General features: G+C 59.9%; 11 protein-coding genes and 1 non-coding gene across 12 annotated transcripts; 6 read left to right on the plus strand and 6 right to left on the minus strand.

The window, feature by feature from the left end:
* Window positions 1-14: 14 nt before the first annotated feature.
* Window positions 15-2,961, minus strand: V1510DRAFT_381755 (MIF4G like-domain-containing protein). The gene is made up of 6 exons (XM_066931653.1): window positions 2,671-2,961; window positions 2,540-2,637; window positions 2,398-2,504; window positions 2,092-2,365; window positions 1,866-2,060; window positions 15-1,831 (listed from the first exon to the last, which is right to left on the minus strand). The coding sequence occupies exons 1-6, from the start codon at window positions 2,717-2,719 to the stop codon at window positions 212-214; spliced, it is 2,343 nt and encodes a 780-aa protein (XP_066787414.1). The 5' UTR covers window positions 2,720-2,961; the 3' UTR covers window positions 15-211.
* On the plus strand, window positions 2,908-3,631 carry V1510DRAFT_381756 (uncharacterized protein). The gene is made up of 4 exons (XM_066931654.1): window positions 2,908-3,198; window positions 3,283-3,332; window positions 3,366-3,397; window positions 3,429-3,631. The coding sequence occupies exons 1-4, from the start codon at window positions 3,168-3,170 to the stop codon at window positions 3,550-3,552; spliced, it is 237 nt and encodes a 78-aa protein (XP_066787415.1). The 5' UTR covers window positions 2,908-3,167; the 3' UTR covers window positions 3,553-3,631.
* Window positions 3,569-4,689, minus strand: V1510DRAFT_421186 (6,7-dimethyl-8-ribityllumazine synthase). The gene is made up of 4 exons (XM_066934570.1): window positions 4,549-4,689; window positions 4,372-4,426; window positions 4,049-4,214; window positions 3,569-4,016 (listed from the first exon to the last, which is right to left on the minus strand). Exons 2-4 carry the CDS (start codon window positions 4,421-4,423, stop codon window positions 3,629-3,631), a joined length of 606 nt encoding a protein of 201 aa, XP_066787416.1. The 5' UTR covers window positions 4,424-4,426; window positions 4,549-4,689; the 3' UTR covers window positions 3,569-3,628.
* Window positions 4,690-5,013: 324 nt separating this feature from the next.
* V1510DRAFT_421188 (nucleophile aminohydrolase) lies at window positions 5,014-6,067 on the minus strand. The gene is made up of 3 exons (XM_066934571.1): window positions 5,729-6,067; window positions 5,557-5,686; window positions 5,014-5,523 (listed from the first exon to the last, which is right to left on the minus strand). The coding sequence occupies exons 1-3, from the start codon at window positions 5,901-5,903 to the stop codon at window positions 5,046-5,048; spliced, it is 783 nt and encodes a 260-aa protein (XP_066787417.1). The 5' UTR covers window positions 5,904-6,067; the 3' UTR covers window positions 5,014-5,045.
* Window positions 6,068-6,377: 310 nt separating this feature from the next.
* V1510DRAFT_222170 (DUF1640-domain-containing protein) lies at window positions 6,378-7,560 on the plus strand. Its single transcript, XM_066930502.1, has one exon. It carries the CDS (start codon window positions 6,828-6,830, stop codon window positions 7,536-7,538), a length of 711 nt encoding a protein of 236 aa, XP_066787418.1. The 5' UTR covers window positions 6,378-6,827; the 3' UTR covers window positions 7,539-7,560.
* Window positions 7,536-8,631, minus strand: V1510DRAFT_421192 (eukaryotic phosphomannomutase). Its single transcript, XM_066934572.1, has 2 exons — window positions 8,550-8,631; window positions 7,536-8,345 (listed from the first exon to the last, which is right to left on the minus strand). Exon 2 carries the CDS (start codon window positions 8,338-8,340, stop codon window positions 7,582-7,584), a length of 759 nt encoding a protein of 252 aa, XP_066787419.1. The 5' UTR covers window positions 8,341-8,345; window positions 8,550-8,631; the 3' UTR covers window positions 7,536-7,581.
* Window positions 8,632-12,532: 3,901 nt separating this feature from the next.
* On the plus strand, window positions 12,533-14,779 carry V1510DRAFT_404463 (uncharacterized protein; the record flags this gene model as incomplete). Its single annotated transcript, XM_066932246.1, has 3 exons — window positions 12,533-12,738; window positions 12,790-13,204; window positions 13,595-14,779. The coding sequence occupies 3 exons, from the start codon at window positions 12,533-12,535 to the stop codon at window positions 14,777-14,779; spliced, it is 1,806 nt and encodes a 601-aa protein (XP_066787420.1).
* A 920-nt stretch (window positions 14,780-15,699) lies between these two features.
* V1510DRAFT_368774 (adaptin N terminal region-domain-containing protein) lies at window positions 15,700-18,681 on the plus strand (the record flags this gene model as incomplete). Its single annotated transcript, XM_066931371.1, has 4 exons — window positions 15,700-15,861; window positions 15,893-16,292; window positions 16,324-16,674; window positions 16,706-18,681. The coding sequence occupies 4 exons, from the start codon at window positions 15,700-15,702 to the stop codon at window positions 18,679-18,681; spliced, it is 2,889 nt and encodes a 962-aa protein (XP_066787421.1).
* A 73-nt stretch (window positions 18,682-18,754) lies between these two features.
* Window positions 18,755-19,379, minus strand: V1510DRAFT_397915 (DASH complex subunit Hsk3 like-domain-containing protein). Its single transcript, XM_066931915.1, has 2 exons — window positions 18,995-19,379; window positions 18,755-18,961 (listed from the first exon to the last, which is right to left on the minus strand). The coding sequence occupies exons 1-2, from the start codon at window positions 19,234-19,236 to the stop codon at window positions 18,880-18,882; spliced, it is 324 nt and encodes a 107-aa protein (XP_066787422.1). The 5' UTR covers window positions 19,237-19,379; the 3' UTR covers window positions 18,755-18,879.
* A 108-nt stretch (window positions 19,380-19,487) lies between these two features.
* V1510DRAFT_t211 lies at window positions 19,488-19,558 on the plus strand. The gene has a single exon. It is a non-coding gene; the product is annotated as a tRNA-Gly (tRNA).
* A 15-nt stretch (window positions 19,559-19,573) lies between these two features.
* V1510DRAFT_421207 (peptidase family M49-domain-containing protein) lies at window positions 19,574-22,187 on the plus strand. The gene is made up of 3 exons (XM_066934573.1): window positions 19,574-20,035; window positions 20,130-21,107; window positions 21,151-22,187. Exons 1-3 carry the CDS (start codon window positions 19,698-19,700, stop codon window positions 22,130-22,132), a joined length of 2,298 nt encoding a protein of 765 aa, XP_066787423.1. The 5' UTR covers window positions 19,574-19,697; the 3' UTR covers window positions 22,133-22,187.
* On the minus strand, window positions 22,130-24,351 carry V1510DRAFT_421209 (uncharacterized protein). Its single transcript, XM_066934574.1, has 3 exons — window positions 23,869-24,351; window positions 23,781-23,835; window positions 22,130-23,723 (listed from the first exon to the last, which is right to left on the minus strand). Exons 1-3 carry the CDS (start codon window positions 23,959-23,961, stop codon window positions 22,624-22,626), a joined length of 1,248 nt encoding a protein of 415 aa, XP_066787424.1. The 5' UTR covers window positions 23,962-24,351; the 3' UTR covers window positions 22,130-22,623.
* Between the last annotated feature and the right edge of the window lie 263 nt (window positions 24,352-24,614).

Below are 24,614 nucleotides of genomic sequence, written 5' to 3' on the forward strand. Positions count from 1 at the left end.
ATCGTCTTTTGAGCCTTTGACACATGTATATATCTTTCGGCTGCATAAAAATTACAAAATGCATAACCGGTCTTTCATTAAATAAAGCGGTTGCCCACAGTTAATACTACAAACTTTTAGATACAAGACTTTGATCTGAAGAGAAAAAGGTCGATATGCGGAGTGACAAAACCTCAGCGAGAGCGAAAATTCGCTTTATCAAAAACTAACCTCAAAGCTCGGTGGCTCCCTCGATACATTTTAAAATAAACGAATCCGTGAGGCCCAGGTTCTTCAGCTCCTCCTTGATCGGTTTACAGTCAGCGTGGTAATGACGTAATATAGCACGAAGAAAGCCCTCCTTCCACCATCTCATCCAGCGAATAGTTTCCTCTGACTTTTCGTCCTCATCAAGTGGACGCGAGAGCACTCTGACCAGAGTCACAAACATTTTGTCCAATTTGGAGTGGAAAAGCGGTGCACGCCGTTCATCAGTCTCATCCGCATCCGAGTCAGCAGTCTGAGCCTCCTCCAATTGCAGCTTGGCCTTCGCAATTGTGACTGACAAGAGCTCCCAGATGTAGCACTGGCTCAATGACTCAACTCCCGAGTCGAGCAAGATCCATTCGACGACATTATGCGGCTCAACGATCTCGGAGTCCATGAGCTTCTTGACGATCTGGACACCAGTGAGAACTTGGTCCTTCCAGAATTTGAAAACGACATCTATAGTGCTGCGCTGAGAATCGTCGGAACCAGCGCACAGCTCGCGCAAAACGGCGTTACCGCGTTCGATCCAACTATTGGCATGCGAAAGCGACCGGGCACCCAGGTGCAGAATTGCAGACACATAGATCGCACGGACGATCTGGGAAGAGTTCTCTCCGCGCTCAGTTGCGGTGGTTTCGATGTCGCGGAAAACGTCCGTGAATCCGTCCAGCTCCTTGCGGTCGCGGATGTTTTGGAGTAAGGTCTTGCTTTGTTCGGCATAAGGTTCGTCGGCTTCAGCATAGGTGAAGGCCGGAATATCTTCGCTGTCGTAGACAAACTCCAGGAACTCGTCCGGGAGCGTTTCTTTGACTCTTTGAGCAAAACTCAGACGCAGCTCTTTCTGGATAAGCTGGCGGATGAAGACATGCTTCGGGTGCAGTTTGTTGAGCTTTAAGTCGTCGGTCCACTCCCGCCACTTCCAGGTATAGCCAAAATTACTTAAGTGGTGCGCGAACCAGTCCACGTATCTGAAGATGATCTCGACGTCTAAGTGCTCGAGCTGTGAATACAAGAACCGTATAGCTCGTCCAAACACCGGTGCGATAGCATGAGGCGCTTGTATACAACACTCGATCAGGAGAGAGTGATAGTAGACGGTCTTGTATCTAGGAGCCGGCAGCCTGAAGAGCGACGACAGGATCGCTTCCACTATTATGTCCTCAAACTTCCACGTGGTCATGTCGTCCTTGACCTGTGCAAGACGGTCAAACGCAGTTTCGCGGGGTGCAAAGGTGTCCTTCGCAAAGAAGTGCTCAAACCAGATGAGCTGACGCGCGACCTCGCGCCGGTTGAAATCCATGTTGTTGATGAGGTCGAGAGCAATGTCACGGAGTAGAGTTGCCTCGACTTCGTCATTCGAGGGCGTCGTCTCGACCGGCTGATTGGCCGCGAGGTAAAATCGCAGATACATGTCCAGCGACCGGTGGGGAGTCGTGGTTTGCAGCGCCTGAGGCAGGACGATCTCAGGCACCGGGTGCAGAGGCGCGTCTTTCGGGAAAGACTCGGAATAGTCGGGTAAGAACGCCAGCTGCCAGTTTTTGGTCGCCAGGATCTCGAGCTGATTCTCATACAGCGCGGTGCTCTGGGTGTAAGCCATGGACGACATCTCTACTTACGTCGACCACCTTGTACGGCGCGTCGCCATCCACGAACGGGTTGAGCAGATCCTCTGCGTTCGAGATACGTCTCTTAAAGCCTTTTGATAGCTGGTAGAGGGCGTGAACCTGGGCCTTGTCAGAGTCCTTCGACTCCGACTGGCCAATGTACGGCAGAATCAGCAATACCGTTTTGTAGATGTCTTCGGCCAGCGCCTGCCGTTAGCGACGTCATGTCGTCACTTACGCTCTCGGAGTCGGCGTTGTTGATCTCGATAGCGCGCTTGAGGAGCTCCTCGAGCACGGCCACAATCGACGTCTCAAAGTTGCTGATGATCGGGCGCAGAGCCGCCAGGGTTCTCAGCGTGATCTTCACATAATTCCAGTTGCCGGAGGCAATCGTGTCCGAGAGCTTTCCAGCCATGTAGTCGACCATGTACTTGCCGACTGCCTCATTGATGCCGTTCGCAACGATTATCGACGCCGTGACTCCGTAAATCTTGGTGGGCTGCTCGGTCACACTGTGGTCAGAGGGCGCCGGCCGCCAACCTACATGGAAAAAAAGTACGGGAAGATCTTGTCCCGGATATCTTCCTGGCCAATCTCAGCGCAGAACTGGCGGGCCGAGTGGGCTATAGACTCCTCGATTTTGTAGCGAGTCTGGTCTTGTTAGCGCCGCCGCGCATCTCACGTACAGGCTCACCAAGGCTCACAAAGCTCTTGCGGATACGATGGAAGGCGCTCGCATGGTACTGCGGTCTCTCGCGACGGTAGTCGGCGTAGGTGTCGTCATCTGTGGTCAGCCTCCCGCGCACCAGATACATACCCCGCCGACGCTTAGTGCCCTGGCTCGTCCTTTCCCTTGACATCGACATCGTTGACTGTGGCCTGGATAATCTGTTCAGGGACAAATAAAAGGTGCGGTCAATTCAGTGCGGTTGCTTCGTGATCTCTGCTTCAAATAGCTCGCGATTCGGCTGCGATCGTTGTCTGTCTCTTCTACTGCTAAAATTGGCCCCCCAGTGCTGGACTGTACCTCTCAACGACGGCTATCACTTTCGTTTGTAGCTGGAAGTCGAGTTGAGTTTAGAGAGCTAGCATTTGATGTAAAATAATTTTGATCGGGAGATTTGAGTGGTGAACATCGCAACTCGACGTAACGCTCAGTTAGATCTGACTGACCAGCGCGATCCACACACGAGCACGCCTATCACCAGCTCGGCAGAGGCTACGAGAACTGGAAAACACCACCGCCTCCTCGGCCGCAAAATTGGATTGATCAGGCCATCGACTGGCATCCGGCGTAGGCCAGCAGGCAACTAAATGGTTCGGTATAGCGGTCTGCAGCGGGAAGGTACGTGGTGCCGCTCTGGCCCAGGCTGGCCTCGTGTGTGAGGCTGCCGCAGTCTGCTGTCTTCAGCGCAGTGCTGACAACCAGTCCTGGCTTTCTACCGCCAGTGTGTCCGGGAAATCCGGAAGAAGCCCCAGGTATGAGCGCTCGGAATCGCGCGCTGACGCCAGGAATCGCGGCACAACTTTGTTCTGTTCCTGAGGTACGGTTCTGATCGGGCCTTCTGACAGCAGGGCGCAGTTCCAGCAGAGCAGCCATGTGTCCAAGACGGACTTCGGCGCGATCGAGTACCTGCTTAGACGGGGCCGAAACCAGCTCGAGATTTACTCTTCCGACAGCGTGCGCAACGTCGGGTAAACGCCATGGCGTCGAATACAGGGCAAACACGCACCGGGCAGGCGCAATTGTATATACGTAAATACACACTCTTCACTTAGATCTTTCCCTCGCTCCACAGACGGGACTTGAAGCCCATCTCGACGGCAGCCTCGCCCCAGTCAGAGCCATGGTTGTGGCTTCCCGACGAGATGCCGGCGCGCTGCAGGGCCTGCTCCTCCGTCAGGCAGGTGAGGACACCGAAAATGACCGGGATGCCCATGTCGAGCTGGAGCTTCATGAGCGCGTTGGTGACCGAGTCGCAGATGTACTCGAAGTGCATGGTGCTGCCCTTGATCAGGACGCCGATGGCGATGATGGCGTCAAAAGGCTTGGCCGAGACCGAAGCCTTGGCCTCCGTCGGCGAGGCGGTGCCCGACAGCAGGTCGAGGGCGCTGGTGGCGCTGGTGTGGGTCGAGGCCTGGACCTGGGACGCCGAGTAGAGGCTGCTGTTAGAGACATAGCAAAAGCCAATTACCGAGAGACCGCGTACGGCAGCTCGTAGCTGCCGGGGACCGACTCAATCGTGATGTTCTCGGCCTTGACGCCCATCTCGAGCATCTTCTTCTGGGCGGCCTCGACGAGAGGCGTGATGACCTCCGAGTTCCAGCGCGCGTGAACGATGGCGACTCTGAGCTCGGAACCTGTGGGTCAGCGATTCTGTCCGCGAGAAGCCGATTGACGCGCCCAATCACGCCGGCTCGAGGTCGCGTCCTGGCAGGAGCCACTGGATCACAGTCTGCCCGGCCGCAGCATTCGAGCCGGTCGTGGATTGCTGCCTTGCTAGGGCCCGATTCGTACCGGTCACGGTGGCATCCTGGTTGCCCTTGCTCTTGAACGAAGTGGTGGCCATGGTCTATTGTCAGCTCGGCTATTCCCACAATGGCGCTTCTTTCGGGCCAGATTTTGCCCTCAGTGCGGCCCATCGAGCCAACCAGACCGACAGGGTCTCGGGTGCTGGAGACGTCGTGTACTCACATTAGATTCTAGGTAGATATTCTATCAGACAGATATTGCCGAGTGAATTGAATTATACGGGTATTCGGTGTGGTCAGTCACCGCAGTTGACGTCTGGGCTCATGATTTAAAATCCAACCACATTGGGAAGGTGATTAATCCAAGACAGTAAGACAGAGTGCCAGTTCGGCAGCAGCCACGACTTGTACACCGAAGCTAGCCCAACGTCGGAGTCGCGGTGCCTGTGGACGTAGCCGTGCTATCGCATAGAGACGCATTGGCGGGTAAGCCGCAGGTACGGATCGCCGACGATTGCCGACAGCCGTAGGAGGGCGACCGCTTCTACAAAGCGCTCCAGCGAGCAGACAAGTGCCAAGAAACCCAGGTGGGACCCCTTCCGCGCGAGCGAGTGGCTTCGGAACTGTGGTGGAGAGTCACTACGTGTCCGGTTCAGCCCTAGAGCGCGCGACGGACCGACAGAGACGGTTGGCTCGAGAACAATGTATTATGCTATATGACTAAACCTTCTGGGTGCCGTAGCCCTTGATGTTGCGCGCAAAGCGCCAGTTCATGTCCTGGCACTTGATGTCGCTCTCGATCTTGACCCCGCCGTCCGTGGTGACGGTGGCGACGGCGTACTTGTCCGAGCTGCGGGCGTCGCGGTAAAACAGCACGCGCATGCACTCGTCGATGGCCGCGCGCGCCTGGGCCTCGGTGACGTTGGCGCAGTCGACCTCGTCCGGCACGAGCTTGCGCAGCAGCGGAATGGCCAGGTACGCACCAAAGCCGGTCGCCAGCGTCGGCGCCGAGTAAGTCACGCCCAGCAGGTCGACGTAGGCCAGGTACGGCTTCTTGTCCTCGCCGGTGCCGGCCACGAGAACAGCGTTCCAGAGCGGGTCCATCTTCGACCGGCGGTTGTACATCACACGCGAGAGGTACTCGTGAATGTGCGGCGCGCGGAGCGTGTGGCCGTACAGCTCGTAGTTGCTGCCGATTCTGGCTGTCAGAGCGCACGGCAACGGCACTTACTCGAGGTTGTCGAGCATCTCGACGATGTGCTGCATGTCGGAGATGTCGCCGCTGATGCCCACCACGGTCTCATCGCCGACCTTGTACAGCCGCTGCTGGTCCGTGAATCTCGCCAGCGATCCATACGAGGCTGCAGGTCAGCAGGGCGCAATCGCGCACCCGTGGCACTTACCCAGATGATCCGCGGCAAGCATGACGCCCTTGTCGAACTTGATGGCAATCACCGACGTTCCCGTCACCGACGGCGACTGCGTGTGCACAGACGGACCAGCCTGGCTGATCTGCTTGCTGTACTCGCCGTACACGTCCGATCGCGGACGACCCCAGGCTTCCGGAAGGTGGTTCATCGTCTGTAACGCTCACTTGGGTCTGTTGAAATCTGGTGGGCGGCCCGCTGTGCGTGCACGTCTCGTTGCTGCAATATCACAGACGTCGGGTCACAAAGATGAAGATCACTTTGCAGTCTCGATCGCTTCGGGGCTGTCGTCGATGCGGATGATGCTAACAACTATGCTATGAAGTAGGTGGTGAGCTTCTCTAGAGATCTTTCGTGTTCTCGCGTGCGATGCCTGGTTGCGCCATAAACGCGAAAATGTGGCACACATGCGTATGTGCCTCCCCGTCGCCGTTATCGACGAGGAATCGGCCCGCCAGAGCAGACGGCAGACGCGATCGGTGTAAGGCTCTCTCGTTTACGTAGGAAGACCTACTTTCCTGGGTACGGTCGTACGGTATCTGTCAGTTGGTCGATCCGTCCGGAGATCGGTTGCTTGCTCAGGCGCACCTCGACGCGCGATATCGCCGCTCCACGACGCTTGCTGGGCCAGCCATTTCCCATATGTAGATAGCCAGCTATTCTATCTATAGCAAAGCGTGTGGGCGTCGGGGTACTGGTAAGCGGACGAAAACTCGCCATCGATGCATTTCTCCGCATGGGATTTTTCGAAATCCAACATCCCAGCCCGGGTCGACCAACAAGCCGTCTGTCCAAGAGCCCAGCCGAGCATCAACACCACAGACGTACACCAGCGACGGAGCGAGCCTAGCCACGTGCCACTTGACCTGACAGAGACGGTCGGCCAGACAAATAGGTAAGCGTGGCCCAGTGAGCTGGCAGAGACACGGAAGTGTTGGAAGTAGATTCGGGCTGGCCACCACCCGCCCAGCGCTCGGGGTCGAACCGGTCTCAGCCTGAACCTGTGTGGCCGCACGCCCACAACAAGACCACAACTGATAGGACAGCTTAATCGAGATCGGCGCGCTCAGGCAGCATGGCTACTGGCACGGTGCGGTTCGCGCGAAGCGTGGTCGGACGACCGGGACATCTCCGAGCACACTCGCTGGCCCGGCTAAGCACGCCGGGAGCCGCCAGCGTGGCCATGCGAGCGCGCGGGCTGCCAGACTGGCGCACAATGAGCACGACGGCCCCGAAGCCGCGCCACGAGTACTACTTTGACACTCTCAAGTTTGTGCGGCGGCTCGAATCCGAGGGGTTCAGCAACAAACAGGCCGAGGCCGTTTTGCAGGCGTTGTCGGACGTCATTGACGAGTCGGTAGAGTCGCTTTCAGAAACACTCGTCAAGAAGGAGTTTCTGTCGCGCCAAACGTACCAACAGAAAGTGGACTTTACGAAGCTGAGATCGGAGTTGCAAACGCTGGACAAGGCTGAGTTTTCGCAGATCCGAAACGACCACGATAGACTCGCGAACGAGATTGAGAAACTCAAGCAGAAGCTGAAAGAGGAGGTCTCCAAGACGCAGGCCAGCGTCAGGCTCGACATGAATCTTGAGAAGGGCCGCATACGAGAGGAAGGAGCCATCCACGAACTCAAGATCAAGGAAACAGACACACGTATCGACTCGGAGCTTTCGAACGTGCGCACACAACTAGAGGCCGTCAAGTTCCAGGTCCTGCAATGGCTTGTCGGTGTATGCACCGGTACTTTCGCTATTGTGCTGGCATACATCCGGCTTCTCATGTAGCAACAGAAAGATCATATATTATTAAACGGCGCTATCAATACATTTAGAAGAAGAGCTCCTTGAGGATTCTCATGGTGTCGGCGGGCGAGTTGACGGCGTGGCCGATCGTGCGCGGGTCCTCGTAGATCTCGTAGTCGTTGCCGCCCTTGAACGACTTGTCGCCAAAGAAGTGGATGTCCTTGAAACCCTCCTTCTCGATGTGCTGGAGACAGTACGTCTTGTCCCATCCGGTAGGGAAGACGTCGAAAGAGATCTGGCCGCCGATCGAGTAGGTCAGGGCAAGGTCCGAGAACTCGGCCTTCAGCTTCGAGACCAGGGTCTCACGGATCTTGTGCTCCTTGTCGTAGGCCTCGAACTCGTTGCGCTCAGCGGTCGAAGCGTTACGGCCGATGGGCGACACGTTGATCATGCCGTTGCGGAACTCAATGAAGGTTCCACGGACCTTGGGCAGGTCCAGCTCCGACAGATGGCGGAGGATAAACTTGACCAGGGCACGGTACTTGTCCTCACCGATCCACTGGATGAAGCTCTGCGAGGCGAGCTGCTTGCCCAGACGGTAAGCAGTCAGGCCGTTCTCGGAAAAGCAGAAGTCGAACATGTCGAGGACGTTGTCGCCAAGCTGCTCCTTCTGCTTGACCAGGTCGCTGCCACCAACGAAGCCAATGGCAACCTTGTCGCGGAGGTCGGCCAGGAGCTGCTTCATCTCAGGCGAGATCTCCAGACGGGCAGGCGTGAGAGTGCCATCGACGTCGAAGAGGACGACAGTGTCCTTGATCGGGCGTTCAGTGAGAGGGACAACCATTGTTTCTGCACAATCAGCTCAGCTCAAGAAAGTCTCAGCTGCGAACAGCATGTCAATTGCGATCGTAGACCCCGGCATGGTTCAAAAGCAGCGCACAAATAGATATCTGACAGCTGGATTCAAACGGTCGGTCGGTGGCTCCGTCGCGTCCATTGACCCAATTATTTGCAACAAGCACATGCGTCCAGACAACGCATCTGTGGACCTACCTTGTGTAGAGTGCTAATGTTCAAAGAGCAAGTTCGGGGCGGATGGATTCTGTTATATATGATCGCGGGTGCGGCCAAAACTATCTTTTGCGTTCTCAGTCGTTCCGTGTCCTAGAAGCGCGAGTGCTGCATCCAGGCGTCTGTATTTGGGTGTAGGCGGCCGCGCAGCATGGGCTTGACCGCTTATACTAGTCCCGAATCGATTGTTTTAGTCCTACTTTGACACTAGCGGTAGCTGCACTCGAAGTCACGTGACATGCTGCACATGAGTCGGGTAGTGAACCTACCTGCGCAAGGGTGGCCGTACCCGCCAAAGCGGTCGGACCCGTAGCTTACGGGTAGAGGCGGTGCTCACTACGCGCTGGCATTTGGACCTCTGGGTATAGCGTGTGGGCTCAGGCTCGGTCAATGCCCGGACTAAGAATGGGCCTCACTCGTAAGTACACGTTTCCGATACCCGGTTGGCGTCAATTGTCCGTCATCCTGCACACACGTGTGCCGGTTTTCGTTTAGCCGAAACCGCGACCGGGGTTTACCGCACGCGCCGGCCTCCTTGCGGCTCTGCGGCTCTGGACCATACCTCCCAGTCTCTGACCAGGGCACACAACGTGGTAGATAATTCAAGCGTAATTGTGTGAACCGCAGAGGTGGAAATGCCGGCGTAGCCGCCTAGCCGCTAAGGTGCGCTATGGGAGGACGGTTGAGCGACTTCAGGCCGACGTCAGGCCGGCTGCACTGTCCCGCAGTGACCGTGAGATCTTGATCTACATCGCCTAAATACTGGAGAAGCGCGTGTACCACATAGAGTAATGGTGTGCTAGACAAGCGAGTAGATCGAATACGTGGCGTGCAAGCGTGTACGCGAAGGAGTCCACTGGCAGACGCGGCGCGACAAAGTAAGCCGCACATACTGCGGCGTGACGGCCGCAGAGACAGATCGGCGGCGGCTGCAGCTGTCTTGCAGCTGTTTCGCTCACTTTGTGAGTGCCGCAGGGCGTGTCCAGATCAAGCAGTGCGGCCGCAGTGCGCAGCGGCTGATTCCAAGGGAGTGGACCGGACCCGGCTCGCGGGCTGTTGACCTTATGGCTGACTATCAGAGCCGCCGGTCCCGGCCGAGCCGAGTATTCTGCTGCAACCCATGGAACGGCCGTGGTGCTGCGAGTAGCCGCCCCAGACGCACGCGTTCTGGATCACGTCTATAACTCTCGTTAACGATCACAAGTTACGATAGAGCGCATATGTGTCGTCTGTAGCCACGTGCAGGACCGACGTACGCTGTACAGCTAGCACCGCCACTCAGCGTTGCTTCGATCCCGCCGCTTGTTCGGCTGTGCCAAATCTACGGACCTTTCGGTGCCGGGGGCCACCGAGCACTGGCGCCAGCGTTGCGGCTGGGATCCTTGTCATGCGCATGCCTACTCACCACCTCTAGTCAAACAGGTTGGGGCTCAAGCGTGGTGAGCTAATAATAGTATGCACCGCGCGCTGTCGCCGACCCAAGATCGCATGCCCACCTATCTCCGCACTTTCCGACCCAGCTCTCCTCCCCTCAGTCCGGCCGGCCAACGGTCAGGGCTGTGGTGTGGGACGTTCTCACGCCAGCGCCCACACCACGATCGATCGCGCGTGCACCAAGGTCTCCTGCATTAATATCTTCTGTTCGTCCGTAAGCTGGCAGCGGCAAGGCGCCACTGCATGCGACGCGTAAATGGAGCGCAATATAACCTACCAGACGGATATGTTCCTAGGTGCATGCTAGAGTTCATAAAAATAGAATGTGTGTCTGTAATCTGCACCGCTTGCTCGCTCGCTAGTTGAGAAGAGTATAAGCGTAGCTTATTAAACTCTCAAAGTATGTCATACCTGCCTCTAGCGACCTAGTTCCGACCACTGTATTTACCTGTTACCTCTTTTGTTTCCAAAAGTTTTGTAGCCATGCATCGCGGCCCCTTGCCATCCACTGGCCGGCGCCTCTTGACAAGGCCCTCCAGGGCAGCAGCAGCAGCCGCCACTGTGCGTGCTCGCGGCGTGAAGCGCGCCGCGTCAGCTATGTGTGTCAGTGCGTTGGCTGTGTCTCGTAGGCTGCGCAGCACGGTACTGTTTGGTAGTACAGCCACCGCCCTTCTAAAAATGGCCATGTCGCCGCTGAACCGGCCGGCGGTACTTGTATGGCCACGACGCCGCGCGCGCAGGTAGTCGAGTCTCTAGGCCGGCTCATCGGACGTCCGCTAATTCAATGGCGCGGCCACAGCTAGCGCTGCTCGAGAGGTCGGCTGGCTAAGGCACGAGCTGTTCAGTGAGCCACTACGTGCTACGAGCTTGGCTTCTTAGAGCGGTCCATTCTCAGGGCGACACCCGCGCGCATCGCTGCCACTCCCAATGTAAATCAGGCCTATACGCCAAAGGTGAACGAAACTATATTTGTCGGGCCTCCTAGATTTCCGCGCCCGAAAGCTGCACCGTATTTAACCCCGGCTCGGCCCATATTTTTGCCCATCTTTCGCCGTCCAAACCTGTTCACGTCCCCGGCCACTGTCGCACGACAGCCGCCGCGTGATCGAACTGTCACGCATTCGACGCTCGCCATCGCCGATAAGCAGTTGCTGGCCAGGTGAGTGATACCGGATCCGCGCCGGGCGGGTCTATCACGACCCCAGGGCCGCGTCTGGGCTCTACTAACGGTCTAGCCAAGCTGTACCAGCCTGCTGCGCGCAGCCGGAGTCGACGACCCGCTCGCGCCGACGTTTACGTCCGAGTGTGTTTATTCCCGCCGCGGATAATCCGCGTCACCCGGTAGCACGGCTGCTACTGCACACCCAACCGAAACCGAACGCGTTATAGGCTTTTTGCATCAAGCCTGCGGCCAGAAGTAATGGTGAGTGCTTTTTTTGTACAGAGTTCGTGTGGCGTAAAAGTGCGAGGCTCCGAAAGTATGCGGGCGAGATTTGTTTGGTGCATGCGCCGCAGGCGCGTTCAGCCGTGCGCACAGCCACACTAGCAACAAGCTGCCAATCTACGGACGCAGACCGTGCGCCCATATACGACCAGAGCTGACTTTTCAGGGCATACAGATCAACAGGGCCAACTCTAATCAGTCGTTCGTCGATAAGCTCGCTCCCGTGGACGACGTTATCGCGCCCGTTCCTGAGCTGAAAACTGGTGGTGGACACATCCCAGGTAGACTCAGCGCCGACGGCAGTGGAATGGAAACCGTGAGCAGCGACTTTGCAAAGCTGCGATTACTGGCCGACGGTGCCGAGCCCAAGCACAGCCACTCGAGCTCCCACTCTTCGGCGTCGTCCAGGCGCGACTCAACCGGCAGCGCCTACTACAGCGCGCACACGCCGTCACCTCCGCAGGCTCAATTGGAATCCTTCGGTGCCTGGGACTCACCGGCTCCTCCGATGGCGGTCGAGCCGATGCCTGCGCACGAGGGCAGGGAAGACCTGTCGCATGTGCGTCGACCGTCTGTGACCGAGAACGGTGTTGCGCTCCAGCGGGGACGCAATGTGACTCGGCAAAGCTTCATTCGACACAAGAACGCGCGTAGCTTGACGTCCGGCGCCGCGGTAGTCGAGGTTCTGCCGCCAGTGCGGGCGGCGATCTCAACCTCGAAGCGCAACTCACGGCAATTCGAGGAGCTTATTTTCGACTCTGCGGCCGAGGCAGCAGAACCTCACCGGACAGCCACTTCACGGTCGCGGTCACCCTTCTTCACTGGAGAAGCTGTGTCGTCGGACGACGAGCTGGCGGCGTACGGGTCGCAGAGCCTCCTGGCAGGCGGCAGACGGTCCGAGATCGATATCCCGGCTAGCGTCGCTGCGACTGCCGCTGATACGATTCAGCGTCAGCGCCACTCGCGCAAGGCCTCTTTGGGAAGCCCAGGCTACTACCCGACTGGCGATGCCTCGATACCTGGGGGCGCCTATGTCCCACTTCTTGACGAAGAGGGAACCGGAGTAATTGACGGCTCCCATCCCGACATGCGCATGCTCTCTGGGGAGGACATGGTCAAGGGGCCGCTGGATCGTGCTCGCTCTGCGTCGCCGCGTTCACCGTCGCCGGCGTCGCCGAGCAGCGAGCGCGCGTTCGCCAACTACGCCAACCCGTCCGAAGTCGCGCTCGAGAGTCAAAAATCAAAGGAGCAGCTGATACAGCCAACGCCGACGACCATGGCTGGCCAACCTGCGTCCGCAGGTGGTCGGCCACTGTCGGCTGTCGAATGGAGCAAACTTAACAGACCCCAGACGGCCGGCGACGACACGTTGCCGAAGCTGCCGAACACAAACCACGTCATGACTGCGTCCGACTTTGAGCTCTACCGCACGCAGTGCCTCGTTGCCGGCCGCAACGGACTGGTGGATGACGGCGACGACAACGACGACGCGAGCTCGGTGTCGATCCAGGACCGAACCGAACGGTCTCGCACGAGCAGTATGGCCAAGCACCAGGCCAGCGAACCACGAATTGCGGATGAGTACGACGAGGAGGAGAACGAGGAGTTTCTCCGGATCCAGGCGTTGAAAAAGAAGCAGAGCGCAAGTCTGGCGGTGTACCGCCAAAAGATGATGAAAGTCACCGGGTCTCACGTTCCCCCGATGCCGCAGGCGATCACTGTCGAGCCGTCGCAGAGCTACGAGGACGAGGACGACGATGTACCGCTCGCTGTGCTGCAGGCACACGGGTTCCCCCAATCGCGCCATCACGCGTCCAGGTCGATGAGTAGTGTTTCGATACAGTCCGACTACGAGAACGGCATGCATGATATGAACGGAATGAACGGAGCGGTACAGATGAACAGCATGAACACTATGAATGCGATGAACGGCCAGTACCCGTATGCTGGCAGTACCGGAAATTTGCATAATATGAACAGTATGACGAGTATGGCGAACATGAACATGCCAGGACAGGTCAATACAAACGCATATGCGGCCCTGCACGGGTATCAGTTCCCGCCGCAGCAGATGCAGCCGCCGATGCAGCCGCCGATGCAGCCGCCAATGCAGCCGCCGATGCAGCCGTCGGTACAGTCGATGACACAGTTTCCGCCTCTGCCGATGCAGCAGCCGATCTCGCGGCCCCAGTCGTACATGGCCATGTACCCCCAGGGCCAGGAGTTCATGACCGACAACGTCTACATGGACCCCCCTGCAACTGCCCCCGTGCAACCGCCGCGGGGCCTAATTGGCGAAATCGTCAGGGAAGAGGAGGCCAAGGTCCACCGGCGGAGCCAGATGAACATGCGCATGATGTACGGTAATCGGCGTCTCGAGCAGATGTACTCGTCCAACCAGGCTATGTCATCGGCGTCGTCGCTGGCGCAGCCGCAGTTTGGTCACCAGCACAACTCGTCGTTCGACGGCAACTACGGCTACCTGGGCACGTCTCCGATGCGGCCTTCGTCGTCGATGTCAATGGCCGCGCCACCGCTCGTGGGCGGCCGGATCACGTCAATGCAGCCGCTGCCGCCGGCGAGCCGGCTGTCGGCGCAGCCGCTGGTCGGGGAGCCCATGCTGCAGCCGCCGCCGACCGCGCAACAGAGCCAGCTGCAGAACCTGATGAACATGCAGATGCAGCTGCAGATGCAGATCATGGAAAACATGATGAACAATCAGTCGCTGCAGCAACAGCAGCAGCAGCAGCAGCTGCAGATGCAGCAGCAGCAGCTACAGCAGCAGATGCAGCAGCTGCAGATGATCTCGCAGCCGCCGGCGACGGCGCCGCCGCGCCAGAGCGGGTTCTACAACATGCGCAGTCCATCGTCGATGTCGCTGGCACCCGCGATGGCCGCGGGCGCGACCGCACACATCATTCCCGAGCCGGGCAGCCGGTTTGTGCCCCCGCAGGCGGAGAACATCCCGCCCCGCGCGCCGCAGAACTCGCGGCCGGCCTCGTCCATGTCCAGCTTCGGTGCGGGCGTGGCCCGGCAGCGCTACCGCGGTGTGCCGCCGCCCGAGATCGGCGAGCTGCGGCTGACGGACGGCCCGGCCGGCCTGGCGCCGCCCGCGCCGGCCTTCCAGCAGGGCTCGCGCGACTCGCCGGCCACAGTGGCCAGCTACGACACCGGCGACGACGCCGTCGACCTCGTCAAGACGCCGTCGCTCGTGGTCTCGGAGCCTACGACGGACGAGGGCTCGTGGGAGTCTGTCCGGCGTCGCAAGGACCTGCTAAAAAAGAAGTGGAAGGGGCACATCGTTCTGGGGTCGAACACGTCTGTTCCGGCCTAGGGCCCACCACGCGCACAGCGCCCGCATCGTGATCTGGCTCCGCCGTCGCGCCTCGTTTCTTGTCTACCATTCTTGCATCGCGCCCTCGGGCCGCCTGTCTATATATTTTGCGCGCAGCGCGTTGTCCATATAGTTGATTTACGCTAAGAAGGTCATAATTAATATTCATTTCACGGTAGTCGCGTGCGGCGCTGTCGGCCGCCCAGCCTTGGTGCGGCGCGGCGCTGCGGCTCTGTGGCTGCTGCGGTCGCTGCGGCTGACGGCGGCGTCCCTGCCGTTTACCCGGCAGCGCTCCACCGCGGCGGAATTGAGTCCAGCCGGCCGGGTCGCGCCGTGCGCGGTGGGCTGAGCGGACCCAGCTATCGCTGGGAGGTTGCCGCACGGCGCGGTTAGCGCAGCCCCGCCACACATAGGTCGCAAGTGCGCAAAACGTGCGCGCTTGTGGCGCAACTACCGCATGTTGGTGATTTTGGACCCATATCTAATCGATCGTGGTGGCCAGGCGTCGGCTTGCCTTCGCGATTACTCAACACCGGCATTCTTCGCTACAGCGCACGAGTGGGCCAGGCTTCCATACGTTCGCGCGCACCTCGGAACGTCCGGCAAAGACATTTCCGGCTCACACAGACGGACCACAGGCTCTAGACGTGCGGTGGGTCCACATTGAGACTGAGTAGTCACGGACTGCGACCAGTGGAGACTCATTCGGGGGCACCAGCCCACGGTTACGTCAAAGTCAGGACACAGCGCCTGCGCAGGCCATCGAGTGGCCGTTGGGTGTTGACGCAAGCCAGCAGCGAGAGATGTCGTACACGATGTCGTCGTCCATGTCGTCGTCCATGTCGCAGATGTCGTCGCAGATGTCGTCGGCGATGTCGTCGGTCATGTCGACCAAGCTCAACACGAAGGTCAACAACATGATGTTCCGCAAGTCGCTGGCGGACGTCATCCGCGGCATCCGGTCGTGCCGGGACCCCGAGGCGGCCGAGAAGTACATCCGCGACGTGCTGTCCGAGTGCCGGCAGGAGTGCCAGAGCCAGGACATGGACGTCAAGACGGCCGCGGTGCTCAAGCTGGCCTACGTAAGTGCGTCGCCGGCCGCGCTGACCGCAGCTGCAAATGTTTGGCCACGACATCTCGTGGGCGAGCTTCCACATCCTCGAGGTGATGTCGTCGAGCAAGTTCGGGCAGAAGCGCGTGGGCTACCTGGCCGCGATGCAGAGCTTCGGCCAGGACACGGACGTGCTCATGCTGACGACGAACCTGCTCAAGAAGGACCTCGGGTCGCGCAACCACCTCGAGGTCGCGCTGGCGATCTCGGGCATCTCCAACATCGTGTCGCCCAGCCTGGCGCGCGACCTGTCCGAGGACCTCATCAAGATGATGAACCACTCGCGGCCGTACGTGCGCAAGAAGGCCGTGCTGGTCATGTACAAGATCTTCCTGCAGTTCCCCGAGGCGCTGCGCAACTCGTTTCCGCGGCTGCGCGAGAAGCTCGAGGACGCCCAGCTGTGTAAGTGGCCGCCGGAGTCGTCTAACGCCAGCCGTCGTCTCGGCGACCGTCAACGTCATCTGCGAGCTCGCCAAGAAGCACCCGAAGAACTACCTGCCGCTGGCGCCGCAGCTGTTCAACCTGCTGACGTCGTCGTCCAACAACTGGATGCTGATCAAGATCATCAAGCTGTTCTCGTCGCTGGCGCCGATCGAGCCGCGGCTCAAGTCCAAGCTGACGCCGCCGATCACGAACCTGATCCAGACGACGACGGCGATGTCGCTGCTGTACGAGTGCATCAACTGCATTGTGTCGGGCGGCATGCTCGGCAAGGACGACGAGCAGCTGGCGACCATGTGCGTGTCCAAGCTGCGCATGTTCTTCGAGGAGACGGACCAGAACCGTAAGTGGAGCCGCGGGCGCGCTAACGGCAGTCAAATTCGTCGGCCTGCTGGCCATGACCAAGATCGTGCAGATCCACCCGGTGCTGGTTGCCCAGAACATCGACGTCATCCTCGAGTGCGTCGACGACGCCGACCTGTCGATCCGGCAGCGCGCGGTCGAGCTCGTGGTGTTCGTGGTGAACCCCGAGAGCCTGTTTGACATCGTCAAGAAGCTCATGCTGCAGCTGATCCCGCAGTCGCGCGAGCAGGTCCTGCCCGAGCAGTACCGGCTCGAGGTTGTCCGCCGGGTGCTGGACATGTGCTCGCGCGACATGTACGCGAACGTGACCAACTTCGAGTGGTACGTGGCTGTGCTGGTCGACCTGGTCAAGATCTCGGAGGGCGTCAAGCTCGCCGGCGACGAGATCGGCGCCGAGCTGCTGAACGTGACTGTGCGCGTGCGCAATGTCGTGCCGTACGCGACGACGTCGGCCGCCAAGCTCATCGCGGACCGCGACATCTTCGCCAAGTCCCCGGGCGTGCTCAAGGGCGCGGGCTGGATCGTGGGCGAGTACGCGCGGTACCTGGACAGCCCGTACGACGTGCTGGACTGCATGCTCGCGCTCGAGCCCAACACGTCGACGGCCGAGATCGAGGCCGTCTACATCCAGGCGATTCCCAAGATCTACGCGGTCTACGCCGGCAGCAGCGTGGCGCCGTGGACCGAGTCGCGCACGCGCGAGGTGCTCCACCTGACCGAGCGCGTGGTCGCGTTCCTCGAGAAGTACTCGGTGTCCATGGACATCGAGGTCCAGGAGCGCTCGGCCGAGTTCCTCGAGCTCTTCCGGCTGGTCGCGCAGGCCGTCAAGGAGCGCGTCGACGACGAGTCGACCGACCTGAGCCCGCCGATGCTCATCACCGAGGCCATGACGTCCATGTTCACGCTCTGGGAGCTCAACCCGGTGTCGGCCAAGGCGCAGCGCAAGATCCCGATCCCCGACGGCCTCGATCTCGACGAGCAGTTCCACGACCCTGTCGTCTACTCCGAGTCCGAGGACGAGGACGAGATCATGATGCGCGAGGAGCTTCTGCGCCAGCAGGAGCAGCTCTCGCGCCAGGGCATCAACTCGTCCATCAAGTCCGACGGCAAGCGCTCGACGCTCGTCGTCAAGGACGGCCAGACCCTGGCCTCGCCCGACACGTCCGAGGACGAGGACGAGCGCGAACGCAGCCGCCAGAAGCGCCGCGAGCAGCAGAAGGACGACCCGTTCTACATCCTCGAGTCGTCCAAGATCGCGTCCAAGAAGCCGCGGTCGCCGTCGAGCTCGCCGGAGCAGCCCATGAAGGACGAGGAGCTTGATATCGACTCGATTCCGATCATGAAGCTCGAGATTGCCACGCTCGACTCGGCCGTCAAGACGTCCAAGAAGAAGAAGCGGCGCCAGGTCGTGCAGCCGGTCGAGATCATCAAGGAGGAGACGTTTGGCGACGACGTCGCCGACGACAGCGACGACGAGCGGCCCGGCCGCCCGACGTCGAGCGGAAACGCCGCGCGCACAGTCTCGAGCCGCCGCGGCAAGGGCATCCTGCGCGTCGACGCCCGCGGCCTCGAGGGCTATGACATCGAGGACGCGGGGTCGGACGACGAGGGCCGCAAGGAGGTCGAGCGGTTCAAGGCCGAGATGCAGGCCGCGCGCAACGCAGCCGCGGCCAAGGCCGCCGAGGAGGCGAAGGCGGCCAGGAAGCTGCTGAAGGCCAAGAAGGAGAAGAAGGACAAGAAGGACAAGAAGGACAAGAAGGACAAGAAGACCAAGGTCAAGATCGCCGAGCCCGAGCCTGCTGCTGAGCCGCAGGCCGGCGCGGCGGAGCCGACCGCGTCCGCCGAGTCCGCCGCCGACGCCGTCGCCGAAGCCGCCCCCAAGCCCAAGAAGGAGGTCGAGAAGGTCGCCATCGCCACCGACGACGGCGAGGTCAAGACCATCAAGATCAAGAAAAAGAAGGAGAAGAGCGTGGCCACCATCGATTAGTCTCTGATCCACGACGACTATGAACTCTACGAATTTTGGATTTGGCTCGACAGGCCAATTGTTTGCATGTCGGTCACTTTTGTATAGAGTGCATTTGCATTGTTAATTAGTCTCATAATACGGGCTCGCCCTCGAGTATGCATCTGTGGTGGCGGCCCGCCACACTGTTCGGCGTAGAGTGTCTGTAGCGCTGCGACCCTACTGTTCGTCGCCATGGCGGTGGTCGGTCTCGGTGCCGCCGAGGGCCTGTTTCTCAAAGACCCGGTGGGAGGCGATGAAGCTGCGCGTCAGATTTGCGCTCAGACATACGTACAGGGCACCGTGCAGCCCGCCCAGCCGCTTGATGTACTCGCCCTGCACGGCTGTGACCTTGAGCAGGTTCTCGAGGTCGTTCATGTTGGCCTGGAGCTGTGCCAGCTGCGAGTGCAGGTGCGACATCTGGCGGGCTTTCATGGGCGTCGCGAGCGACTGCCGGTTGCGACCGCCGTTCTCATAGTTGCTGTACATGCTCTGACGCTGGTACTGGCTGTTGTAGGCGCCCGCCGAGCTGCTCATGGTGTGCAAAGGCTGTCGTGGTCTAAATTTCGGCGCGTGTGGTCCCAAAATGTGATCGGTGTTTGTTTACGTGCGGCGGCGTGCGGCAACGGGCGGCGGCGTGCCCAGGCGGGTGCCGCGAGCGAGCGACGGCTCGCGACGGCCGCGGCGGCGCCTGGCTGCCAGACACGCGCCGGACGGCCCTGCAGCGGCCATCTCCCGCGGGCGCCCTGCGAGGCATGCCTGCTCGGCCAGCACTCTCTCCAACAAGAGCGTTCGTGGTTTAGCGGTAAAATCCGTCGTTGCCATCGACGGGCCCCCGGTTCGACTCCGGGCGGACGCATTTTTGCGCGCGACGCGCACTATCTGGGCTAGCGATCACGTGACCCCTGCTTGATAGCCGCCGGCGTAGTCTGACTACCAGTACCACGCAGGCGGAGTTAGCAAACATAGTACCACCCTTTCCCTCCCCTCTTTTTGAAATGAAAGCTGTTTGGCAGTCCTCTCAACGAGTATTGTCACCGTACAGCACTGGATTGATTACTCAGGGAGCCCACAAACTTGCTACGGCGGCTCTACCCCCAAGTTTTCACCGGATCGCGAGCCACATATACAGCTGCCCCGGAGTCAGATTGCCAGTGCGCAATTACAGTACACAGCCGGACGCAGCCGCAGCCATAAAGATGCCGTCCACCGACTTTACCGCGGCGCAGACCCGTCTGTTTGCCGACACCAAGGCGCCCTTCAGCTCGCTGACGGCGAAGGCTCACTTTGACGAGCTGACGACGGAGGAGAAGCTGTACGCCCACTACTTCAGCAAGTAAGTCCCCGCTGCGGATTGGCAGCCACCGGCGGCGATGGCCGCTGGTGGGCTGCCGGATGGAGCCTCGTTCACGGCCAGCGCTGACCGCCAGGGCCGGCCACTGGGGAACGCGCGTCGGCCTCCGCCAAGTGAGCCCCGAGTCCGAGCAGACGTTCGATCTGATCATGAAGCTCTACGCGGCCGTCGAAGGCAATTGGGAGGCCATCGTGGCCAAGGACCTGCTGAGCACGGACGAGCTCGAGCTCTTTCTCGAGTACGCAAGCCAGTTTCTTTCCAACCTGGGCAACTACAAGTCGTTTGGCGACGTCAAGTTCATTCCCCGCCTGGCGCGCGCCCGGTTCGAGGCCGTGTGCTCGCTGACGCCCGAGACGGCCGCGCTCTTTGCCGCTGTCGCCGACGCGCTCTACTCGGTCGAGCCGCCGGCGACGACCATGCTCGGATACCCCGAGAACGGCCACGTGACGTCATACTACGCCGGCGCGATCACCAAGGCCGAGGTCGAGGCCATCCAGGCCGAGTTCTCCAAGCTCGGGTTCATGCCGGAGAACACGCGGGTGTTCAAGAAATCGGCCAGCGAGTTTGACCTCGTCGTCGCGTCCGGCGAGAACAAGGCGGGCCCGGTTTTCGACGTCCCGGCCATCAGCGCCAAGGTCAGCATTGTCTACGGCGACCACGCCCGCGAGATGACCGAGATCGCGAAGGCGCTCGACGCCGCCAAGGCCCACGCCGCCAACGAGACCCAGAAGAAGATGCTCGCCGCGTACGTCGACTCGTTTGCGACCGGCGACATGCAGGCCCACAAGGAGTCGCAAAAGTACTGGGTCAAGGACGTCGGCCCCAACGTCGAGACCAACATCGGCTTCATCGAGACGTACCGCGACCCGGCCGGTATCCGTGGCGAGTGGGAGTGCCTGGTGGCCATGGTCAACAAGGAGCGCACCAAGACTTTCGGAGAGCTTGTGGACGGCGCCAAGGGGTTCATCGACATGCTTCCTTGGCCCAAGGAGTTCGAAAAGGACACTTTCACACCCCCTGACTTCACGTCGCTCGAGGTCATGACGTTTGCTGGGTAAGGCATCCGCGGCGCTGGCGAACGTGTGCTGACCAGACAGCTCGGGCATCCCCGCAGGCATCAACATCCCCAACTACGACGACGTGCGCCAGACGATCGGCTTCAAGAACGTGTCGCTGGGCAACATCCTCTCGGCCAAGTCGGCCAACGAGAAGATCTCGTTTCTCTCGGACGAGGACGCCGTGCTCTTCGACAAGCTCCGTGGCCCGTCGTTCGAGGTCCAGGTCGGCATCCACGAGCTCCTTGGCCACGGCTCGGGCAAGCTGCTGACCGAGACCGCCGCGGGCGTGTACAACTACGACAAGGAGAACCCGCCCCTGTCGCCGATCGACGGCAAGCCTGTGACGACCCACTACAAGCTGGGCGAGACCTGGGGCGGCAAGTTCGGCATGACCGCCGGCTCGTACGAGGAGTGTCGCGCCGAGTGCGTCGCCATGTACCTCTGCACAGACAAGCCGCTGCTGAAGATCTTTGGCCACGGCGAGACCGGCGAGCAGAACGCGGACGACGTGCTCTACATCTCGTACCTGCAGATGGCCCGCGCCGGTCTGCTCGCGCTCGAGTACTGGGACCCCGTGTCCAAGAAATGGGGTCAGCCGCACATGCAGGCTCGCTTCTCGATCTTGAAGACGTTCTTGGAGGCGTCAGCCCCTGGCGAGGCGCCGTTTGTGACGCTAACGAGCACCACGCCCGATCACAGCGATCTGCTGTTGACCATGGACCGCACTAAGATCCTGTCACACGGTCGCGTTGCCGTCGGCAAGTACCTGCAGAAGCTCCACATCTACAAGTCGTCGGGCGACGTCGAGAACGGCCTGGCACTGTACGCGCAGACCACCACTGTCCCCGAGGAGCTTGCGCAGTACCGCGAGGCTGTGCTCAGCAAGAAGCTCCCGCGCCGCCAGTTCGTCCAGTGCAACACGTTTGTCACCGACACCGCTGAGGGCAAAACCGTCCAGATGAAGGAGTACGAGCCGTCGGCGCGTGGCCTGATCCAGAGCTTCGCCGAGCGCGAGTACTAATGGGCAAATATGTATATTGAGAATAGCACAAAGAATCTCCTTCTAAGCGAGCGCCTACCAGCGTCTAGGGGCGAAGCCCAGAACGCCCAGAGTCCTGGGTGACGGGAGACGCACGTAGCCGAGAGTTGACATGTCACATGACTCGCATGCATGCATCGTGCATCGTCTAGTCCAGCGATCTGGTCAGGTGCGCAGAGACAATGCCGCCACGTCAGAGTTATTTACGGACGCGTCTGAGACATGGAGCAGATACGACGCATGATGACGACTGCAGGAGAATACCTGAGACAGACTATCGCCATGCACGCGCGAACAACTACAGGACAGCGGTCGCGACTGCGTCGGTCGATTGGCTGCAATGGAAATACTTTGTTGCTATGTAGAAGTCAACTAGCATGGTCGCAGAGGGCGCAAAGGCGCAATTCCTTTGGCAAGTCTAAAACAAAAGAGCAGTATTACAACACCGAAGACATGTAGGCTGTGAGCTATATTTATATAGCCTGCGGAATATGCACGTTCGCAGACCCGCAGAGGTCCTTCCAACTCAGGAACTTTCCATCGGTGGTGTAGGCGCCACCGGTCTGGAAAACCTTCTCGGAAGCCTCGCGAACGTCCTTGTTGTCAACGTTGGTGGACCACCACATCTTGGGCCACCAGGCGTCCATGGCCTCCTTGGGGCCGTTGAAATGGAGCACCGGGGCGATGAAGTTGGTGATCTTGTTGTAGGCCCAGGCCTTGCGCTCGCTGGCGGGCTTGCGCGGGAAGCTCATGAAGTCCTCGTCGACGAATCCGATGTCGTCGTGCGAGAAGGTCATGGTCTGGAAGATCTGCGAGCGGAAGTCGACAGTCATGGGCAGGTCCTGGTCGCCGTAGACGTTGGCGATGTACATCTGGTCCGAGTAGACCTCGTCCGGAGGCGCGACCGAGATCGAGTAGTTGGCGCGATCGTAGATCTGGCGGAGGGTCTTGACGGAGCCGAACATGTTGCCCGAGTTGAGCCAGCGCGGACGGTGGTGGATGTAGCGGCGGCGCGACGCGGTGATCTTGGTCGCGTCGTCCGTGTCCGGGCCAAACACGTCCGTCGGCAGGGGCGACTCGGGGATGTTGGTGCACGCGGGCGAGGCGAAGTCGTTGGGCCAGCACTTCTTGTCGGCGCCAAAGATGGCGATGTCCTGCGAGCCGACCTCGGTCAGCAGCTCGACAAAGCGGTCGACCAGGGCCTTGAACGGCAGCTGGTACCAGACGTCAAAGCCGTCCATGATCAATGCGAAGTGGTTGTCCGGCAGCGCGTGCAGGTACGCGTCGATGCCGTTGATCTTGAGCACACGGGCCCCGGCGCCCTGCAGCTGGCTGCCCCAGTTGATCAGCGTCGGCTTGGGGTAGTCGTTGATGAGCGCCGTGTAGAGCGAGCGGCAGAAGTTGAAGTGCGACCGGGTGAGCGGGATGAGGAAGTCGAAGTGGTAGGTCTCGCCATTGATGATGAACTCCTCGGACGACTGCGTGCGGAACGACTCGATGTCCGACAGGACCGAGACCGACGGAGTCTTGGAGAAGCCGGCGTTGATCTTCTCGTACTCGGCAGAACCTGCGCCTGCCGCGTTAGTGGACTCGAGGTCTGAGATGGCCTTGGCCGTGTCGATGTCCGCACCAGAGTTTCCTGTAAGACTCGACTTGCCGGCCGCGATGGGGATGTTTGACGTTTTCTGTGGTCAGTCCGGTTGCATCCAGGCACGTACGTAAAGGCTGCTGCCGACGAAAAGAAAGACTGTGACGATCGCGGCCAGGATCATGACCCGGCGCGCATTGCTGCTCGCCAAAACGGGGGCCATTGCGGTGTGTGAGGGGCGAGCAGGAGATGCCTGGTTGCTCAGTGTCTAGTGCCGGCCGGAGGTCGGATGCTGCTTGCTGCTGGATGCAACTGTTCGTCCGTGTGCGCTAGCACGTCAATTCAAGTGTGCCGCTGCGACGAAAACAAAGCTGCGTCGAAAGGAGCACACGGCGCTGTATATGAATGGAGGAGGGATAGGGGGGAGGAAGGTAAGAAGAGTAAAGAGATACGTGTGGGCGACGGCGAAGGGAAGTAAAGACGGCCGCGGTAGCTGGGAACTTGAAACTTTACGTGGACTGTACAAGAAAAATCTGTGCAATACTGCGAGATGCGCGTGGATCGGGCACCCAAATTAAAGCCTACGCTCGAAACGACCCACGGCAGAGGTATGCTAAACGGAGTGCCTGCACGGGGCCCGAGTGGGTTTAGACTCCCTGGGTGATGGTACCGGGTGGTTGCGACCGGCCGCCAGCGGCGGCAGGGCGCCACACCACGGGCGGCGGCTGAGACGACCATGCGGCACGGATAGGGTAGCGGGCGTCGGGTACTACCCGTAGTAGTCGGATTAGGGTAAGTGGTTGCAGAATTTTGCGATCTGCTGGTCTAAAAAAGGAATGACTAGAACAATAACGGACTAAATTGTACGCTGCACGT

The sequence above is a fragment of the Dipodascopsis tothii genome (assembly GCF_038497935.1).
Source record: "Dipodascopsis tothii strain CBS 759.85 unplaced genomic scaffold V1510scaffold_29, whole genome shotgun sequence".
NCBI lineage: Eukaryota > Fungi > Ascomycota > Lipomycetes > Lipomycetales > Lipomycetaceae > Neoaidaea > Neoaidaea tothii.

What these genes read in the sequence shown, in the direction of transcription:
- V1510DRAFT_381756 (XM_066931654.1), top strand. Translation starts at nt 3,168, where the DNA reads ATGGTTCGGTATAGCGGTCTGCAGCGGGAAG. An exon ending in AAATCCGGAAGAAGCCCCAG is followed by an intron (nt 3,333 to 3,365) that starts GTATGAGCGCTC and finishes CGCTGACGCCAG; the next exon opens with GAATCGCGGCACAACTTTGT. An exon ending in AACTTTGTTCTGTTCCTGAG is followed by an intron (nt 3,398 to 3,428) that starts GTACGGTTCTGA and finishes TTCTGACAGCAG; the next exon opens with GGCGCAGTTCCAGCAGAGCA.
- V1510DRAFT_421209 (XM_066934574.1), bottom strand. Translation starts at nt 23,961, where the DNA reads ATGGCCCCCGTTTTGGCGAGCAGCAATGCGCGCCGGGTCATGATCCTG. An exon ending in TCGTCGGCAGCAGCCTTTAC is followed by an intron (nt 23,836 to 23,868) that starts GTACGTGCCTGG and finishes GACTGACCACAG; the next exon opens with AAAACGTCAAACATCCCCAT. An exon ending in GAGTCTTACAGGAAACTCTG is followed by an intron (nt 23,724 to 23,780) that starts GTGCGGACATCG and finishes CTAACGCGGCAG; the next exon opens with GCGCAGGTTCTGCCGAGTAC.
- V1510DRAFT_381755 (XM_066931653.1), bottom strand. Translation starts at nt 2,719, where the DNA reads ATGTCGATGTCAAGGGAAAGGACGAGCCAGGGCACTAAGCGTCGGCGG. An exon ending in GGGCACTAAGCGTCGGCGGG is followed by an intron (nt 2,638 to 2,670) that starts GTATGTATCTGG and finishes GGCTGACCACAG; the next exon opens with ATGACGACACCTACGCCGAC. An exon ending in ACAACGCCGACTCCGAGAGC is followed by an intron (nt 2,061 to 2,091) that starts GTAAGTGACGAC and finishes CGCTAACGGCAG; the next exon opens with GCGCTGGCCGAAGACATCTA.
- V1510DRAFT_421207 (XM_066934573.1), top strand. Translation starts at nt 19,698, where the DNA reads ATGAAAGCTGTTTGGCAGTCCTCTCAACGAGTATTGTCACCGTACAGC. An exon ending in TACGCCCACTACTTCAGCAA is followed by an intron (nt 20,036 to 20,129) that starts GTAAGTCCCCGC and finishes GCTGACCGCCAG; the next exon opens with GGCCGGCCACTGGGGAACGC. An exon ending in GAGGTCATGACGTTTGCTGG is followed by an intron (nt 21,108 to 21,150) that starts GTAAGGCATCCG and finishes CTGACCAGACAG; the next exon opens with CTCGGGCATCCCCGCAGGCA.
- V1510DRAFT_421192 (XM_066934572.1), bottom strand. Translation starts at nt 8,340, where the DNA reads ATGGTTGTCCCTCTCACTGAACGCCCGATCAAGGACACTGTCGTCCTC.
- V1510DRAFT_421188 (XM_066934571.1), bottom strand. Translation starts at nt 5,903, where the DNA reads ATGAACCACCTTCCGGAAGCCTGGGGTCGTCCGCGATCGGACGTGTAC. An exon ending in GCTTGCCGCGGATCATCTGG is followed by an intron (nt 5,687 to 5,728) that starts GTAAGTGCCACG and finishes GCTGACCTGCAG; the next exon opens with CCTCGTATGGATCGCTGGCG. An exon ending in GAGATGCTCGACAACCTCGA is followed by an intron (nt 5,524 to 5,556) that starts GTAAGTGCCGTT and finishes TCTGACAGCCAG; the next exon opens with AATCGGCAGCAACTACGAGC.
- V1510DRAFT_222170 (XM_066930502.1), top strand. Translation starts at nt 6,828, where the DNA reads ATGGCTACTGGCACGGTGCGGTTCGCGCGAAGCGTGGTCGGACGACCG.
- V1510DRAFT_397915 (XM_066931915.1), bottom strand. Translation starts at nt 19,236, where the DNA reads ATGAGCAGCTCGGCGGGCGCCTACAACAGCCAGTACCAGCGTCAGAGC. An exon ending in GGCGGGCTGCACGGTGCCCT is followed by an intron (nt 18,962 to 18,994) that starts GTACGTATGTCT and finishes TCTGACGCGCAG; the next exon opens with CTTCATCGCCTCCCACCGGG.
- V1510DRAFT_421186 (XM_066934570.1), bottom strand. Translation starts at nt 4,423, where the DNA reads ATGGCCACCACTTCGTTCAAGAGCAAGGGCAACCAGGATGCCACCGTG. An exon ending in CCAGGATGCCACCGTGACCG is followed by an intron (nt 4,215 to 4,371) that starts GTACGAATCGGG and finishes GCTGACCCACAG; the next exon opens with GTTCCGAGCTCAGAGTCGCC. An exon ending in CTGCCGTACGCGGTCTCTCG is followed by an intron (nt 4,017 to 4,048) that starts GTAATTGGCTTT and finishes CTCTAACAGCAG; the next exon opens with CCTCTACTCGGCGTCCCAGG.